The sequence below is a fragment of the Thalia democratica genome, chromosome 9 (assembly GCF_965202585.1).
Source record: "Thalia democratica chromosome 9, ktThaDemo2.hap1.1, whole genome shotgun sequence".
In the NCBI taxonomy this organism is placed as follows: domain Eukaryota; kingdom Metazoa; phylum Chordata; class Thaliacea; order Salpida; family Salpidae; genus Thalia; species Thalia democratica.
The window spans coordinates 18,684,100-18,704,476 of record NC_139173.1 but is presented as its reverse complement, the minus strand read 5'-3'; the positions used below and the strand labels follow the sequence as shown (position 1 = coordinate 18,704,476).

The window sequence follows — 20,377 nt, the reverse complement described above, 5'->3', positions numbered from 1 at the left end:
ATGAAAAATAATCTGTCTAAACAAAATCAAGCTTTACCACCAACAAGACATCTCAATAACTTAAAAAGAAAAATTGGGGAAGCCACTCAAAATTTACTCGGCTACGGTAAACATCCTATTGCAAGGTCAAAAAATACTATTTTTGTTAAATTGTGCAAGAGCAATACTGAAAAGCGTTTGGCGAAGAAGAGTACGCAAATTGGGAACAATATTTCCGAAGCAGGTTAACTAGTTTATAAATTTTTCCATTTCGAATAAATTTTTAAATTTCTATAACTATTTTTGATAAAAACAAATATTTATCGATGTCGCTGATAATCTTATTGATGATATTTACTGCTATAATCAAGACAAAATAAAGCAAATAATTTTTACAAGTTTTACAAACAAACACGATGTCTACGTAGAATCTACCCCATACGTAGATAAACAGATTAAATCAAGTTTATCTATTTCAAAAATGGTTTAGCTCACGAACAAAGCTTTAGTAGTTTGTGTTTTGTTTGCACCAGTTTGTGTTATTGGCTTTTGACTATTTTTAAACAAATGATTTGGTAAAGGAATGAGGGCTGTCGTCACTGTTTTACATCGATAATTAGTTGTTTTTTTATTTAAAGTATATATTTAAATCTGCAACATTTAATTTAACTTTGACAATAACAAATTTTAATAATTAAAAATGAAAATCTATACTTATTATATTATTTGATTTAAAACGAAACACTGTTTTAAGTGCATTTCAATCTTGATATTATACAATCAAACTATCTTCAGAGTAAATTTTTTTAGATTAGTTCTTGTATTATTAAAGCTTAAACAGTTGTATATATATATTGGATTAAATTTTAAGAAAAAATCCTGGACAAGACGTTAAAAGGTATCCGTGATGTACGACTCGATAGCCGAAAGGTTCTTCGTGCATCAGGTAATAGAATCAAATACTTTGATCGTCTTTTATTATCGTTCAATAAACTATATTAAACACTTAAATGAATAACTAGTTTAGGAATTTATTTAGCAAGCGTAATCACGACTAAGCTTGGCTTGAAACCAAAGCATAAAACAAATTTAATTTTAAATATTTTCACAGGAGCAACGAGACACGACCGGAGAAAAACGTGTCAGCGTTTTAAACCCGAAGCTTTTATTTCAAACGAAATCATGAAACAAGACATCGTCGAGCGCATGAGCGATAAAGTAAGCGTCGAAAACGTAGCGACTTTCCACCAGGTGGCGAAAATATTCAACATGCCCGCATTTTCCAAAGCAACTTTTCACTGCATGGAGCGCTTTTTCGCGTCTGCTGCCAAAAGCGAAAACTTCCTGCACCTCGATTTTGCGCGCGTGAGCGAAATTTTGTCCAGTTTAAAGCTGAACGTCACCTCGGAGATGGAGGTGCTTCAAGCCGCCGACCGCTGGCTGAGCTTTGGAGCTGCGCAGAGGCGCGCGTTTTCAATGGACCTCCTGGTGAAAGTCCGTCTTCCCCTGCTTTCCAACGGCGAGCTCTACCAATTTTTAAACGAGTCTTTGGCGTTTAGGAAATGCAAAAAATGCAGCTCGCTGATTGACGACGTCTTGAAGAGGAAGAATCGAAACAAGGTGACTGAGCCGAGGCACTGTGACGACTTTGACCTGGTGGTCGTCGGAGGCAGCAACTTGGGTATTGCCCATCCCGTTCAGCGGGTCGATGGGAGAAACGGCTCGGTGACAAAATGCTCACATTTAGAGCTTTCTAAGCAGCGGGAGTTCTTTGCTGCGGCGTGCCTGGACGGCTGCGTTTACGTTTTCGGCGGCAGCGAAAGCGACGCGCAAAACGTCGAAGTGAAAAAGATGTCGCTGGGTAGCCAAAAGTGGCAAGACCTGCCCGACCTGGACCTGGTGGCAGACCACTTCGGCTTGTGCGCTTTCATGGGCGGCATCTACGTGATCGGCGGATTAAGTACTGCTCCGGGTACGTGGGAGCAGTGGACCGAGCGTCGCTGCGTCAGGTTCGACGCGGAAAGGCACGGATGGGATGAAATCGGCAGTATGCGCGAGTCAAGGGCAGAAACGGGCAGCGCAGTTTTCAGAGGCAAGTTGGTGGCGTGCGGTGGAATGCAGAAATATAGGGGCTTCGGAAACTGGAGGATTTTGCCCACCGTGGAGGCGTACGATTGCGCTATGGAAAAGTGGACTTTCATGCCGAGAATGATCGAGCGAAGACAGGGCTGCAAGCTGGCGGCGATCAGAAACAAACTGTTTGTGTTTGGCGGAGGGCCCATGACCTGCGAGATTTTCGACTCTGTTTGCAACCGGTTCGTTTTTGTGAAACCGCCGCCCGAGCACCTAAAAATCGATCTCGGGCAGTGCGCGTGCGCCGCTTCAGTTCGGGCGAGCAGATTGGTTCTTCATTTGAACGGCAGCCCGAAAACGGCCGTTTACGATACGGAAGCGCGTGATTGGTCGGTTGAAAGTTGCGACGTCACGGCCGCCAGTTGCCCGAAGTACGCGGTTGTGAATGTTCCTGTACCGTTTAGAGGCAGGAACACTCAGTAAATTTCAGTTTTCATCGCACTACTTTCCCGCGCACGCTTATACGTAAATCCGCATAAAATAAAGAAAAATCAAAACTGTCTATGACTTGAAAGCCTTAAAAATATATTTATGCATGCCTAGTTTGTAAACTGTTTTTCAAAATGTTTCGTTTTAATGACTGAATAAAGTACTATTTGGAATTAAAGTAACTTTTTATTGTTATAGAACATATATTTGTCAGATTTCTTTATGAATTGTTCTATTTTAAAATTTTAACTGATTGCTAGTAGATTGGAACTAACCAATGTTGATAATTTTACTGTTAAAAAATGTTTGAATTAAAGCTGACATAATAGATAAGCTACTTAGCAGGCAGTTGTTATATTTTTGTCGTGAATAACTTTCATGAACCAATAAAATTTTCACGGAGCTTAAAAGATTTTGTAGTCCTTGATAAGACATTAAACTGTATTCATCATGTATGACTCGATAACCGATAGGTTTTTTCCTGGATTAAACTTTTTGAACTTTTTTTTTGTGGTGCAATAAGCAGTTTTACTTGAGATGTTAATGTTGAAAACTAAAATTAGAAATTGTATGATATTACTTTTGTTGAAGTGAAATCATATGTAAGAAATGGTACATTCTAACTTATACTTTTGTGCACACTAGTCTAAAATTAAAAATAAACAAAGTTTATTAAAAAATTGAACGAGAGGCTATTTTAGCCATGTATAAAGTCTTGTTTTTTAAAGTACTAAAACTATCACGTATTTTGATAAAATCAAACATTTATTTTAGTAAAGTGTGTTACAAACAAAAAAAATATTACATAAGCAAAGACTATTATTTGTTTAAAACAAAAAATTAAACAAAAATATTATAGGCCTTAAAAATTAAAATCGACCAATTAAAGTTAATTTTCTTTATCTTAAAACGTCAAGCAAAAGTCACAGTTGCTATGTGTTATTACGACATTTAAAAAACATGTACATACTTTTGAAGTATAAAATTTATAACAAAAAATAAATGTTTTATTTCCTCTCGCTAACTATGAAAATGAAATATTACTGGATTATTTTTTGAAAACTCTTAGTTTTTCACATACTTAGATATTTGTGAAAATAAATTATATAGTGAATATGAAAACTGTGCATATTTTTAATAAAATAATATAGTTTATTTGTAAACAAAATATTCATTTTTACTATTTTTCTTATAAATCTCAGACTACTATTATTTTATTACTTTTATACTTATATCTTTCAAATTAAAAAATGAATATTATCTTTTCTCCAATGGAAACGGGTCAGAAAAGCACGGGTGTCACTTTAGCACAGAGTGACACTTTAGCACGGGGTGACACTTTAACACGGCGTCACTTTAGCACGGACGGACACTGTTTTTTATGCTTACATAATATTTTTACTGTTATATTTAAAATCTAAAAACAAACTATGCAACATGTAGACTAAAAGTTAACAAGCTTTAAATATGTTACAAGTTAAAGCTTTAATAAAACTTCGTTTTGTTATAAAATGCTACTAGTTATTTTAAAGCAAACCTTAACTTTTTAATGATAGTATAAAAATAATTTTACAAATTCTATTAACTCATTTTACCAAAACATTATAACAAAAATATTTAAAACTTTCATTTATATATTTTCAACATAAAATTGTTTGTTTAAACCTAACAACATATACGATCTCATAGTTTTTTTATAAAATTTTTGTTAAGCTTAAATTAACTTTAGTGAGTAAAATATAAGTAATAATAAAAACATACTGATAAATAAATTGCCTTTGTTTTTAAAAAGGCTCCGATAACTTAATAGATCATTAAACAAATTATTTTGTGCTAAAGTGTCACTCTGTGCTAAAGTGTCACTCCGTGCTAAAGTGACACTCCGTGCCAAAGTGTCACCCCGTGCTAAAGTGACGTATAACGAAAGTGAAACTTTGTGGTAAAGTGTCACTCTGTGTTAAAGTACCTCCCCGTGCTTAAGTTACACTCTGTGCTAAAGTGTGACTCCGTGCTAAATAGGCGCTGTGCTTTTCTGACACCTAACCACTCCAATAGTCTAATTCTATCTAAATTATACAATAATATATTAGCTAACAATAACGTTACTTCATTTTGAATGTAAAATGTCAAATTCAATGAAATGCACTTTAATGTATTTATCAAAATGGCAAAAATATGTTTGATTCGTTTTAAACTTTGTAATACTAATAAGATTACTAAATTAAATTTGAGTTATAATAATATATTGATTTATACACTTTGTACTTTATAGTTAGCAAAATAAAGTTTCGATTTATATACGATGTTAGTTTACATTTATAATTGTTGTTTATTGTACGAAAAAAAAAGCGCTCAAAATATTTGGTCTAAAAACATGGTGTACAAAGGAACCTTTCGGTTATCAAGTCGTAAACCACTTGGATAAAGTTTAACGTCGTTTTCCAGGACATAATTCTGAATGTTATTAATTCCATAACAAACTAAACTCACAATAAATAAGTAAAAAAAAACATTAAAAACAATTTACAAAAGAAGCTGAATTAAAAAAAAATCAGCTCTATCACAAAAGTTAAGTAAGAATTTGTATAAAACTACTTGTTTTTACTTCTGAAAAATGTTGCTAAAATTAAATTTAAGCAGTTAAAATAAAAATTCAGGTATCTTTAAACTTTCGAATGTATTAAAAATAACCTTACTAAAAACATTAATAACATAAAAAATTAATTAATAACGTTTTTTAAGTTAGTTTTTCGTATTTAGAACTTTCAAATAATCAAACTGAAGTCAATTTAGTTTGGTTTGCAGTTTTCAAGAAGTCTATAACTGGTGTATGATATAGATTTTAGACAGATTAGAATAACTGAATTTTAAATAATCTTAAAATTTTAGTACAATAATATCGTTTACATAAATTTATATTCTTGCTCAAAAGGGAGAACGCAGACGGCAAACTGTGGGAAATTCTTTTCTTTTTGTGTTTAGTATTTAAATTATAAGATAAAGTTAATCCAATTAGCTATAAAAATAAGGTTAGATGTCTATCCAATATCTATGCGAGCTACTAAGTAATTCTACTTGTATTATACTTTATCAATTAACTTGCAGAGCAATTTGTAATTAAAATTGCACCACAAATTGTTTATTAATAAATCTAGCAACTTAAATACGGTTAACTATACAAATAGCTATTTTTATATAACTTATAATTTGTTCTGTAATCAAGTATATCATGAAGTAAAAATAAAATACATACTAAACTAAACGTATAAGTAAAATTTAACTTAAAATACTTTTTACCGAGAATAAATTGTACTCATGATAAGAGTAAGTTCATAAATATATATAGCAAACATTTAAATAATACAAAGAGAGAAATAAACTCTTTATACTAGGTACAGGACTTTAACTTCAAACAGCCCGAAAGATTCAGTATTCATTATATAATCAGATTTTTTTTTCATGATTCTCTGGATTGTCACTTTTGTTCAGCTTTAACATTATCGTCTTCAAAGGCAGGAACTAAATTTGCAGAAATTTCATTATTTTCGGGGATTTTTAGGAATTTTTTTGGATAGTCATAACAGTAGAGCAGCATAATACTACTAAAGCCCATTGAATTCTGTTCCAACAGTTTGTTTTCCACTTGGCTTGGTTTGATCTGCTTTTCCATTGGAATTAGGAGCAGAAATGTTCATGCCATTTGTTTGTTTAGGTAATTCAGATCCTTTTCTTTCACCCGCTTGATAAATATGCTTGCTTTCCATGTTTCAAACATTACACTTTTAGGACACAGCTGTAAAAGAAAAATGTATTGGAACTGCAATTTTTAAGATCGTTATCAATACCTATATATAACTAATAGTAGTTGATTAGTTTTGCATTAAACTGAGTGGTGAACATTGAGCAACAAACATTTTGTGCAGACCATTATAACTCTAAGTAATGCAAAAAATCTGTCTCAACTGAACTTAATAAGTAGTTTTAGCAATTTTCGTTAATATACTTAATTTTTAATGTTCATGAACTTAGCAATATAAAATCTTTACCATGTTAAACACTAAATTCGGGGCAATTGTTCATTTAAATTTTTTAGTATTAACAAAATCTCAATTTATTCAAGTAGAAATAATAAATGAATAATCTAAAACTAATTTGATTTCACCATGAAGTAGAAACACAATACGGTTTGATTAAAAGTTGTCTATGTCTAATGTCATTAAAAAATAGGTATTTACTGCAACTAAACCAATTAAAAGTTTTATAATAGTAAACTAAACCAATAACTTTTGCATACGTTTGTAACATGTTTTTTAAATATTGGAACATAAGTGACCAGTAATTACTAATTATACAATAAGATATACAAGACATAAAATTTCAGAAAAACTAAATATATTTTGAGCAATTCTCATCAGTAGAGTACAAAGCTAACAAGTAAAAAAAAAATTACAAACTTATATAGTAACCAAGTAATCAAATAATCATAAAGTAACCAAGAGAATAATACACGACAAAAGCAATTAGCAACGGTTAAAATCATTTAAGTTTACTTACGTTATAATTGATCTACAATAAAATTAAACAAAATAAAATGAAAACAATCCTTATTAATGTTTTTTAAACTATAAATCTAGTACATAGCGCTTTTGCTATCAAAGTAGATCAATATATTGCTTTAGTAAACATAACAAACTTTTATTTATTTTCTCATTAAAATAGATATATACATGTATATATATACAGTTCTTTTAGTTAACTATATGCTTGAGTATTTCGCAAAAATCTAAAATTATACAGTTTTACTTCTTATTGAGTTTATGATTGTTGAACTTTTTGATTGGTGTAGATTGCAAAATGCACTTTGAATGTTTTATCTAGGTATTGTAACTAAACTTATATGTTTTTTATTAGTTTAACAAAAAGTAAGTAAGATTTATAAATTTAAGGTATATAAAATGACAGACTTAACTATTATTTTTCAAGGTTTTCATTAGCATAAAATACTGTTTTACTAAAGATCAAACTATAAAAAGTTAATGGTTCTATATAAGTTTAGTTTCATCATAAATTAAATAATATGACAAGTTTTTTAATTGTCTGATTAACTTAATCAATTTTATACCGATTGAAATTCCAAATGCATTTAAACGTTCATCAATTGCAGAACATTTGGTAAATAACTCAATATGTGCAAACATTTATAATCTAAACCTATTTAAAAATATTAAAACTTGTAGTAACGTTTTCGATTTGATTAAACTAGAATCTATTTGTATTTTATTAAGGAAACTTGAATTATGTATCCAAAAATATTTTCATTATACTACTTCTTTATTTTCGTAATACTTTATAAGGCGTGTTATTGTCATTATATTAGTGTATAGTTTTACTGTAGATTAATTATAGTATAAGTAAACTTAAATTGTTTTGATTTTTTTAATTAATTTTGTCTTTTATTACTCTTTTAATTACTTGTTTACTATATAAATTTGTAAAATCTTATCTCTATTAGCTTTGTACTCTACTGATACGAAATATATTTAGTTTAATTGAATTTGTGTGTCCTGTGTATCTTATTGTACAATTACTGGTCAGTTATGTTCCAATAACAAAAAGTTTCCTAAGTTTCTTATAGTTAAAGCTAAAAATAGTGTAAGTCAAAAATAAATTGTATAACTATCATAAAATGCATGTTTTATATTAGGCAATTTACTATTTTTTTCGACATCTTAGATTTACTATTAAAGTTCTTTTGTAGTTCGTATTTATTTAAAAAATATTCATGGGTCGTAAAATGTAAAAAATAAGCCAAAACTTTTTTAAGAGTAAAAAACTTAAAGAAATAGTCATTTAGTAGTGTGTATTTACTAGTCTTAGACAAGACGCTAAAAGGTATCAGAGTTAAAGAAAAAGACTTGAAAAGCTTTTTATACGGTTGCTTTATAAAAAAAAATGCTAAAAATTTGCCAAATAAAAAAACCTAAATGGTTTTAATCTTTTTAAGCTAGCGGTTTTTTAAATAAAAAAAGAACAACTGTAACAGCAAAGCTTACATAGCCTCTTCAACTTATTTTTTAAACCGAATAATTAAAAAAATCCAACTAAATAAATTTCAAGATTGAATATTTTTTAATCTGTTTTTCTTCTATTGATTATAATATAAGCAATTACGATTGTATGTTTATAATTTCAATTAATCAAAGGTAAAATTGTTTAAAAAAAATATACTTCTGTAATTAAGGGATTAAACTATATACTAACCTATGATAAATTTCGAATCAGTATTTTTTTAGATGCTAAATGGTTATTTGCAACTACGTGAGTTACTTACGAGATAATTATAAACATAAAATATAATTTTACTGAAATTAAGTGTGTACTTACTTTAGACTGTTTTTCAAAACTCATAACTATATTTTTCTAATCAACTTACTATAATTAATTAGTGTATGTTAAGCCATAAACCTTTCAAATTCAAATGATGCATCTAAATTCTAAATATATTTTTACTACCCTTAATTTATACAGAAAATAACTTGCTAATTATGCTTAGATATTAAGTTTTTCTTTTGAATTTTTTTATCATATTATAGGTTTTACACATCAATAAGAACTGATCGATAGAAAATAATTCGGATGGGAAATAAACAAATTGAAACCGATCAAAAAGAAATGAGTGGATAGCACTTAATTTCGAAGGGAACTGATAGATAAGAAGTAGTTTGGATAAAAATGATCCAAATGGAAAATAACTTGAATGTTTACTAATAGTATACTATTTTCTCAGTTTAAAGTAAAATATTTTACTAAGCTTCCTAGATGGATAACTCTTAGCCTAGAGAAAAAAACAATGGATTAATTAAACAGTTGTTTTAAAACAAACTTTGTATTTTGATTGAGTTAATAACCCAGGTTATGCTCGCAGCAAACATGAAACGATGCTTCAACTTTGAGTACTTATTAAATTCAAACATAGTTTACACTACAAAAGAAGGTGCAGAAAAAGTTAAAAAACTTTTTAAACCGCAAAAAAGAGAAAAAAGATAACAAACTTAGAGATTATCTGCATATTATTCACAGCATTGATTATTTAAACGTATGTGCATTCTAATTATGTATTACATTTTTTAGTCGCTGGGCAGTTTTAAAGGGGTTTATTTAAACTTTAAAATATTTTAGATACTTTAGAAACATTATTTTACTAAATACTTTCAACTTACGTATACAGAACATAAATATATCAAACTTTGTAGTGATGATTTAACAAATTGTCAGTAACTGTAAAAAAATCTTAAGTAGTTCTAGTCATTTAAACACTCGGACAAAATCAATAAGTATTTAAGAGAATTTTATAAAGTTACAAGTAAGCTTACAGATATTTAATAACTGTATTTATAATGTTATAAAAAGAATATTTTTTGGTATTTAAACTTATAGCTTAAAAAAAGTTAAGTGCTATGCTGTAAGTTTTTTTTTACAAATCAAAATTTAATTAGTTAAAAGTCGAACAAACCAGTACATTTACTAACCATAACAATTTATAAACAGGATTTATTACAGTGGTTATGAGAGAGAACGATTTAGAATAGAGTGGTTTGTCAAGTTAAAATCAATTTTTAAAAGAATTAAGTAATGATGTAAATACTATGATAATTTGTTCTTACTAATTTTTAATTAGATTTTAAACATTGGTATTAGTTATAACATTATATATAATCATTGTAGTTGAAAACTTAAGCTTGTTATTGTTTTTAATGAAGGAGTAGAACTTTAAACAATTTTAGAAAAAAAAAGTTTTAGGATTAATATTATAATCTATGATAGATTGAAGATACCTGAATAATAGATAAAATATTTATCCTAAAAAAGGTAAGTCATATACTTTTTTAATATAGTTAATAATATAATCATTTACAAAAGCGGAAATAATAGCTTTAATGAGCAACTTAAATATCGATAAAGGTTTTTGAATTGTTCACTAGTATAAAAAATTTTTGACCTTTAGTATTGGAAAACTACATTAAATAAAAACCAATTAAAAATAATTTAATGCTGGACACTGGTCCTGGACAATGACGTTAAACTGTATCCAAGTGGTGTACGTCTTGATAACCGAAAGGTTCTTCGTGCACCAGGTCATAGGACCGAATATTTTGAGCGCTTTTATTTTGTCGTTCAACAAACAATAATAATACACTTTACTAAAAACCTTGTTCAATAACGGTAGTTATTTTTAAAAGTGATAAGATTTTATATCGTTTTTTTTTTCCTGGAATAAAATTAAAATAATTTAGTAACTTAGATTGCACGTTTTATACCACAAATTATAAAAATACCATTTAAAAGTTACAAATGCTGTCTAAGTTAAAAAAAAACAGTTTTTTAACTTTATACAAGTTTATTGAGTTTATTTATCCAAGGTTGCTTAATAAATCGCAATTTTTTTTTTTAAGTTCGTGTTCAGAACTTGAAATCGTTTAACATACTAAATTTAGACCTGTTCTTTACAAAGTCGAGTAGTGCAAGAAAAATATAGTTGAGAAAATACTGTTGTAAATTTTTATTTCAAGTAGAAATCATCTATAACAAAAGGTTTTGTATTTAACGTTGTCAGTAAAATCAAATTAAAAGTTTTAATGCACATGCTGAGGCTTACAGTCACAACACAGAATTATGAAACTATCTTCACGAAGGACCAAGTTCTTTTGTTTGTACAAAAAATGTTCGTCAGTTATAATAAATAAAAATACAGTAACCTCTCGTGAACCTGCGTACTCGTTTGGTTACGTAATCTCGTTTTGTTAGGCATTTTAGAACTCTAAATAACACAAAAAAAAATTGTTAATTTTTTTTTGTTTTTGAATTTAATTTTATTGTACGTAATTAAAGTAGAAAAAAATAAAAATAAAAATTTAATTGCTAAGTCACCCTCTGGGTAAGTGTCAAGTATGCACGAAGGGACACTTTTGCACGTAGTTTTTGCACAAATTGAAATTTTTTAAAGTTTTTCTTTTTTTGATAATTTTAAGGTTTTGGTTTTTTTATTTTTACTATCACTGTTACCTCTAACCCTTACCCTCGGTCGGTTTTTTTTTTGTTTTTAGCTCTTATTATGAATTTACTTTTTTTTAATTTGTTTTATTGTTTTATTGTTTATTAATATATTTTACTAACTTTTATTATTATTATTTTTTTACTATCACTATTACCCCTATCCCTTACCCTCGGTTGGTAACCTTTTATATGTATTTGTTTTTAATTCTTTTATTTCTATTTTCACTGTTACCCCTAACCCTTACTTACCTTCGGTCGGTAACTAATTTTTTCTTGTCATTATTAATATTTTTTCTTTTATTTTTGTTTAGTTTCGTACAAAAATGACCCTTCGTGCAAAAGTGTCTTCGTGCAAAAATGTTTTTGTGCGAAAATGTCCCTTCGTGCATATTTGACCCTTCGTGCTAAAGTGTCATTTTGCACATTAGACCCATTCCCCACATCTCTATATCTTTGGTCTTTGCAAATTTTATCTCTTTGACCGATGGATAAGCAATTGTATATGTCTTAGCGTACTATAAGTTTTAAGAGTTACCAAAAGTTTTTACCAAGACTTAAATTAAGCATAACAATAGACTAACATTAGTGAGAGTTCACAATCCTTTATATCTTAGGTGTCTTAACCCCCCTTCTATCCTTTAAATCAAACAAGTACAATGTTCGATTCCTCAAAACATTTATGGCAAAAATTTTCGTTCCAACTCAACTAATCCCTTCATATTCTCTAACACCTTGCATTAAAAGTTTAATTTTAAGTGGGCAAGGAAAAAGTTAATGGAAAAATCTGTTTACATTTAATCAATTGTTTCAAAAAATAATTTTTTTTACTTCATCATTGTCTTTATAAATAAGATAGTATAACTTGAATAAAAACTACTATAGTAACAAATGATTAAAAGTTGGAAAGTCTCTAAACTGCTTCTAATCAAACTTATTTTTAGAAAACAACCAATACAGTAGGTTTATTTACTTCCTTTCCATTAATTACGCATTTTCGCTGTGAACAAAATGTGCGTAGATTAGCGAGAGGTTAATGTAGTCAAAAAAGTTTTTATGTATCTGCTCAAGTTTCAAGAGCTATCTTATACCTATAAGGTAAATATAAAATTCCAGTCTCAAAAGATTGTTTTATTATAAAAACCCTTATTATCATTTAACCGTCCTTTAAAAAATCTCCTACAAAAATGTATCGTTTAAGTGGAAATTAAAAACATTTTTCCTAAACTGTCAAATATGCCTTAAAAGTAAGTTTATGTGTTAAGGATATCTTCTGAATGTATATTAAGCTAAGACTGGAAAATATTTTTTTATGGTTGCTTTATAAATTTCCTGACCATAAAAGACTTAAAAAAAACCAATTTAGTTGGTTTTAATCTTTTTAAGCTAGTGGTTTTGGAAAAAAAAAACGTAATAGTATGCCTTAAAAGTCATTGTATGGTTTAAAGATATCTTATAAAGTATATTAAGCTAAAACTTGAAAATCCTTGTACATGGTTGCTTTGCAAAATATTTTGACTAAAAATGAGCTAAACAAACCCATTCAAATGGTTTAATACTTTTTAAGCTAGCGTTTTTTAAAATTTGAAATAGAACAACTGTAATATTAAAGCCTACTTAGCCTCTTCAACTTATTTTTTAACCGAATAATTAAAAAAAAAACAAAATAAATTCCGGGTTGAATATTTCCTAATCTGTTTCTTCTTCTATTGATTATAATATAAACAATTGCCATTGTAAGTTTTAGATTTTATTAAATCTGAGGTAAAATTGCTTCAAAAAAACTTTTGTAATGAAGGGATTAAAAAATCTACTAATTTATGATAATTTTCTATACATATTAAACTTTTTGATGACAAAGGCTTAGTTTCAACTACGTTAGTAACCAACTACTTACGAAATAATTATTAATGTTAAGTATAATTCTACTGAAACTCATAAATATGTTTTAATATCCCAAATTACTAGAATTAATTAGTGTGTGTTGGACCTTAAACCTGAAACAATTTAATCAAATGATGCATCTAAATCACCAACTCTTAACCTTTTTTTTTATGTTTTACCCCTTTTTGAAAGTTTTACCAAACTTACCCCTTTTCGGAAGATAATTACCAAATTTACCTTAAATATACAAAATAGTGTTTAATTTTGAGGTAAAAAGCTAATTTTTTTAACTTTAAGCTTATTGGACATAAAAAATCTTAAGATATAAAAAGAATATTAAGTTTAAAAAAATATTTAAGTAAATTTTCCTCAGTTTGAGTATCGATGATCTTAATAAATTTTTATTAACCTTAATATATTAAAATAAAATTTCTGACTAAGCTTAAAAATGAAGTAACATTTATTTTATTTTATTACAATAATATACCTTTTACACTTCCACAAGAACTGATCGGATAGAAATTAATTCGGATAGGAACTGCACGAATTGGAAAACGATTAACTAGAAATTATTGGGTAGCACTTAATTTTCATGGGAGCTGATTTGATAAGAAATAGTTTATATAAAATGATTCGAATGGGAAACAACTTGGATGTATATTAATATTATACTATTTTCTCAGTTTAAAGTAAAATATTTTAGTTAGCCTCCTCAGATGGACAACTCTTAGCTAAGAGAAAAAAGATTTATTTAATAGTCGATTTGATAAAAATATTGTTTTGATTGAGCTACTGACCCAGGTTGTGTTTGCAGCAAATATGAACCGATGCTTCAACTTTAAGTACTTATTAGATTAAAACATAGTTTACACTACAAATAAAGCTGCAGAAATAGTTAAAAATCGTAAAAAAGAAAAAAGATAACAAACTTAGAGATCATCTGCATATTATTTAAAGCAAAGATTCTTTAAAGCGTATGTGTGTTCTAAATTTTTTTTCTGTAATACATTGTTTAGTCTCTTAGCAGTTTTAGTGGGTTTGTATAAATTAAAAATATTTTAAATACTAAAGAAACATTATTTTATTAATTATGTTAAACTCACATAAATATGGCAAACTTTTTAGTGATGATTTAAAAAGTAGTGAGTGATTGTAAAAAAAATATTAAGTAATTCTAGCTGCTTAACCACTCGGAAAAAAATTAAAAAAAGAAAGTTTTATGAAATTACAAGTAAGCTTACAGATATTTGAAAACTATGACTTTAATAATGTTTAAAGAACATTTTTGATTATTATTTAAACTTACAGCTTTAAAAAAATAGGTGCTATGCTGTACGAATTGTAGACACAGTGTTTTATCAACAATTTTCTTAGTTAAGTTTAAATAATATACAAACAAAGCTTAAGCAATATAGATGTTAAGTTTTAGTATTTTTTACAAATTAAAATTTAATTGACTTAAAGAGACTTAATGAGCACCTTAAATATCGACAAAGGTTTTTAAACTGCTCACAAGTATAAAAAATACTTTGAACTTTAGTGTTGGAAAATTAAATTAAAGAAAAACTGATGAAATAGTATTTAAACTTTACTGAAAACTTTATTCGATAACGGTACTTATTTTTTAAAGTGATAAGATTTTTTTTAAATATCTTAGTAACTTAAACCGCACGTTTTATACCACAAACTATTAAACTATCATTTAAAAATTATAAATGTTGTCATTCTTGTAACTTTTTGAACTTTGTACAACTTTATTGAGTATATTTCGACAAGACTGCTCAAAAAACCGAAAAACTCTTTTTTATTATTTTACCTTGAAAAATTCGTGTTCAGTACTTGAAATCGTTTCACGTTCTAAATTTAGACCTGTTCTTTACAAAGTCGAGTAGTGTATAATAGAATAGTTGAGAAAACACTGTTGTAAATTTTTATTTCAAGTAGAAATCATTTACAACAAAAGGTTTTGTATTTAACGTTGTCAGTAAAACTAACTTTAAAAAAATCTTAAGCACATACCGATGCTTACACTCAAAACACAGAATTATGAAATCATATTTACAAAGGACCAGTTGCTTTTGTTTGTGCAAAAAAAGCAGCCACGTTAAGAATGTTAACTTATTTATTTTAATATGTTCAACGGTGAATCTTACAGATGCCTCCGGGCCTCAAAACCGCAGCGAAGATAAGAAGCGAAAAAAGATACGGGTAGCAAAACATGCTATCAATCTGATATTAATAATTCGCTTTAGTGATATTTGCTCGCGTTAGTTTGTGCAAAGTCGGTCTTCAGTTATTTAGCTGCTTTTCAGTTTCAAAACAAGCCGTAAAAAATTTTGAGTTTTTTTAATTAGTTTTTTTTAAACAAATTTTTGAAAAACTCAGGGCCGTCTTGTTTATTAGTATAGATATTAAGACAGATATATTAACAAATAGCTATAAGAATTAAAAAAAAATACTTGAAAGGTATGTGTCTTTTTAAATTCAAAAGAATGGAAAAGAATAAGTAGACTTAATTTTTATATCGAAAGTTTTAGTTTTTGAAAATAATGCTTAAGTGTGAACGGTTTTTCATTAGCTTAGTACTTAGAGTTTTTGTATACCATGGAAATCAATTAATAGAAGAACTATTTACTTATATTTTTGAAACATAAACTATTAACGTTTTAAATAAAATTAGTTTTTCGGGTAATAATTGATAAGTCTTATATTTAAAGTTAGAAAATCGTATCACAGAACACATAACAGTTATTGAAAGAAATCATTGTTTTAATTTACTAAAAAAATTATGATGTTTTTAGAAACATTGTTTATTTTGAACTCATTTGTTTCGTTTACGGACTAAATAACTTTAATACATATTAAATTGTTAAGAGTAGCTAAAAATATCAAGCAAAACCGGAAAAAACTAATCGAAATAAATCTATATTTTCAATATACTTTACCAAATGCGAGTTAGTTTTACAAAAAATAAAATCCATCAAAATATTTAAATTATATACACCGAAACTCATAACTTGATGTTGACTAGAAATACTTAAATTGATTGAAAAAAAACAATGTTGCACAAAAAATTTACAGTTATTTTTGACAGTTTTTCAGTTTGTATAAGTACTTATAAAAGATATAGGAGCATTTAAATGCACTCAATTCGTCAAATAATAAAAAACATATAGAAACTTATGGATATAAACAAAACTTTTATCATTTTGATATCTTAAAAAAAAACATAGAATAATGTATAATTTTTAGCTGATTATGATTTTTTTTATACAACACAAAACTTAAAGTTTATAAAATGTTTGCAAACAGCTTAATAAAACTGTTTAAAACTATTTTTAAAGTACTTACTACAAACTTTTTTTTTGTGGTTTAAAAATTGAATATTATTTTGTTTGAAATTAATTAGTTGACTTTTAATAATGAGGTATTAATAATAATAGATAAACATTTTTTTTTGTTGATCAACAAAAATTATTTAGTTTTGTCTAAGTCTAATTTTTCTCTTAAATGTACAATCTAATTTAAAAAAGTAAAGGGTACTACGGTAACTTAATTAAATACCATTAACCAGTTAAGTAAAGTAAAATTTTAAATAGTGTTTTTCTATGTTATAATTTTCAATGGTTCAATAAATATATTAATATATTGTTAAAAGTATAACTTGAAAAAAAATATTAAAATTTACACAATTGAACTAACTTAGTGTTTTTTCATGAACTTTTACTTACTTTTATTGAACTTAAATTTTATTTAATTGATTACTTGTGCACTTACATAAAACTTAAAATATATAATTGACAACGATTTTTAAGGATAGTAAAAAACGAGAATAATTTTCACCTTTTGAAAAGTTAATAATTTAGATCAAACAAAGTTTAAGTATAAGTACAACGTTTTACTTAGTTACTTTGATACAGAACAGTTATAATATATTTTAGAATGCTTAACTTAAATGAATATGTGCGTTTTAGTAAGTATGCCTTATATGGTTTATCAAAGATTTATTTTTGAATAGCTTGTAAGTTATTTGTTTATCCTATATGGAAATTGTATTAAAAAATAATGGTTGGCTGAGCAAATATTTTTATATAAAACAAGATAATAAAGAAAATGACTTGTTTAAAATATCAGAAAACAAGTTTAAAACTCTTTCCAAACATTTTTTTCTTTAGATGAAAAGGGTATAAAATTCGTAATTTTCTAAATTGAAAACGATTTACTTCTTTTAAAAATATTTAAAAACTTTTTTTTTTGGTTCGTTCTTAAACGTGAAATCTATAATAAAAAATACAATCTTTATCGGTAAAAATTTTATACTCTTTATTTTGAATAGCTTTTTGTAATATATACTTTGTGCTGTCAAACGTAAAAAGTACACTAACAGAAACAATAATTAAGCTTAAAGTTTTAAGGTACGAAAATTTCTAAGCATCTTAACGCTTAGGTTGATTCAAAATTTCTTTCTCTAGGGTTAATACTTTTATTAGTAAAGTTTTAGCTATTATTTATTTATATAAAAGTTCATTAGTTTAAGTTCTGAACTTTTTAGTGGAAATTGGTTGTCACGATACATACTGACTAGATTTTTTGGGATGAAAACCACTTACTAAAAGTTGAAAATTGAAGTTATACTAAACTTGTGTGTACAACTTACATTTATAACATTAATTTTTGCTGAAAAAAGAAAAAAACATCATTAATAAAACTTGGTAGAGTTTCTCTTTTAAAATTAAATATAATTCTATTTTAGTTTCAATTGCTAAAAAATATCTATTGATTTTGCTAATTAGTTTGAGTTTTGAATATATTTTAAGACAAATAAGTATATATTTTCTTTTTGAAAATTAAAGTTTTTAAGATTGTTAAATTAGATAATGAAAACGTTAATTAAAAGTTTTATTAGTATATAATAAAGATGTAATTTTCAAAAGGATAAAGCCAAAAAAATTTTCACACACATAACACTTTAAAAAAACTATCAAAATTTTAAGAAGTTAGCAAAAAGTATGTAAACTTAATGCAAAGTTTTATGAAAAATATAGTACTTAATTCCGGTACTAAAACTTATTTAAGCTTTTTAAACTCAATACTTTAATCGCTGCTAAAAATGCCTTATGTGCTTAAGTTAATACAAATGTATATTCAAAAATTATAGGTTTGATTGTTGAAAAGCAATTAGAGGTGTCACTTTTTAAGATTTTAGAGATCGCTCCAAGTCTCTATATAAAATAATTTATAATATTAGGCAAAAAAGTTCTAGACAAAACAAATCAAAACAAATTATTGCCTTAAGGTGAAAGCTAGATAACTAAGAAATAATTAAGCTTACTCAATTACATAGTTAATACTCTTAAAGCAGACCAACTATATATTGAAATATTTAAACCGTATACATATTTAAGAAAAATTTTAAAATTTGGAGACTTATAGCTTCTAACACATAGTGTGTGTTTTTTAAATTCTGATTTACTCAACTATCACTAAACTAACTATCTAATTTTCACCTTAAAATGACAATTTGTTACAAATTGCATTACCTAGTTTTGGTTTTGCTTAGTATTTTAATTAATTGCCTAATTAAAAAATTTACTTTCAATGATGTTCAAGTATATTTTTTCAAATTTATTGATTAACAAATTTTTTTGTAAAACGTAGTTTCACTTAATTAGCTAATATTAATGAGATCCTCACTAATATTAGATATTATTAAGTCTTAGCTTGTGTTTATAAACTATATGACTAAAACTTTACAAAACTAATAAAAATCTGGTAAAAAATATTATTGCTACTATAAATAAAACTATTTAAGAAATTAACACTACAAATCAACAAAAAACTAATGAGAACTGGTAAAAAAGCTTAAAGCTACTATGAACAAAAATGTCAAAGAAGTTTAAACACAAATCATAGCAAATATAAATAAATTTGTTAATAAACAAATATAAATCATTTTAACTATTGATTCAAGAATGTAAATGCTAATTTTGTACATATAAAGCGAGATATTTTCAGAAATTTTTAGTATATTTTAAGCAGTAACTAGTTATTTAAGCGATACTTAGTTTGTCAAAATAACTTTTTTGTAAAGGAAAAGTATGTATATTTAAATGTAATAGATTATATTTTATTTTAATTATTTACCAAGTCTGATAAAAACTATAGTGCTTAATATGGGTGTGTATATCTTTTTTAAGGTTTTCGAATTTAAAGTTTTACCAACCGCTAAAAAAGTATTTTTTGGCTTCAGTCAACACAAATATATGTTTATTTGAACATAACATATTATCTCATAATCAAAGTTGTAAATTTAACAGCTTAAATTACGTATTCTAGTTACAATCATGGATTAGCACAAAGCAAACATATATGATTTAGCTCTCACAACAACAAGCAAACTTTGAGATATCGTGGTCGTCTATTGCCTCCAGTAACTGTAATATATAAACGTATAAAGAACAAAGCTTTATTAAATCATTGTAGAAAACATAAATGTTAACATTTTATAAAGCTTTTATTGGATTTGATTTAACTGACAGCTACTATACTCATGAAGAAAGAAATAAAATTAATTCAATAATTTTATTTTTGTTTAAAATTAGTCTTTTAGTGGTTTTAGTTCTGAAATTAATAAAACACAGGTAAATTTCGTTATATAAGAATAAATTTTTATGTATATGTCATAAGAAAATGAGTATTTTTTCAATATAATTATTAAATATTTTTAATTAGTTTACATTTGCTGTAAATTCACTTGAATACTGACAAAGCTAAACATTCTTCAAAGCGTACTTGTAGAAACTATTGTGCAAAGATAAGTTTTGGCTGTACACAAAATTTTCAAAGATGTTTTTACATAAAAATCATATATCAATAAAAATTATCAATGGTTTTTTCCATG

At 26.8% G+C, this 20,377-nt stretch overlaps 1 protein-coding gene across 1 annotated transcript; it reads left to right on the top strand.

The window, feature by feature from the left end:
• On the top strand, positions 1-2,535 carry LOC145844877 (kelch-like protein 35). Its single transcript, XM_082952298.1, has 2 exons — positions 1-223; positions 1,091-2,535. The coding sequence occupies exons 1-2, from the start codon at positions 1-3 to the stop codon at positions 2,533-2,535; spliced, it is 1,668 nt and encodes a 555-aa protein (XP_082808424.1).
• The last annotated feature ends 17,842 nt before the right edge of the window (positions 2,536-20,377 follow it).

Bases quoted from the DNA above. Each gene is read 5' to 3' on its own strand.
- LOC145844877 (XM_082952298.1), top strand. From the start codon at position 1: ATGAAAAATAATCTGTCTAAACAAAATCAAGCTTTACCACCAACAAGA. The intron at 224-1,090 runs GTTAACTAGTTT...ATATTTTCACAG, and splicing joins GAACAATATTTCCGAAGCAG to GAGCAACGAGACACGACCGG.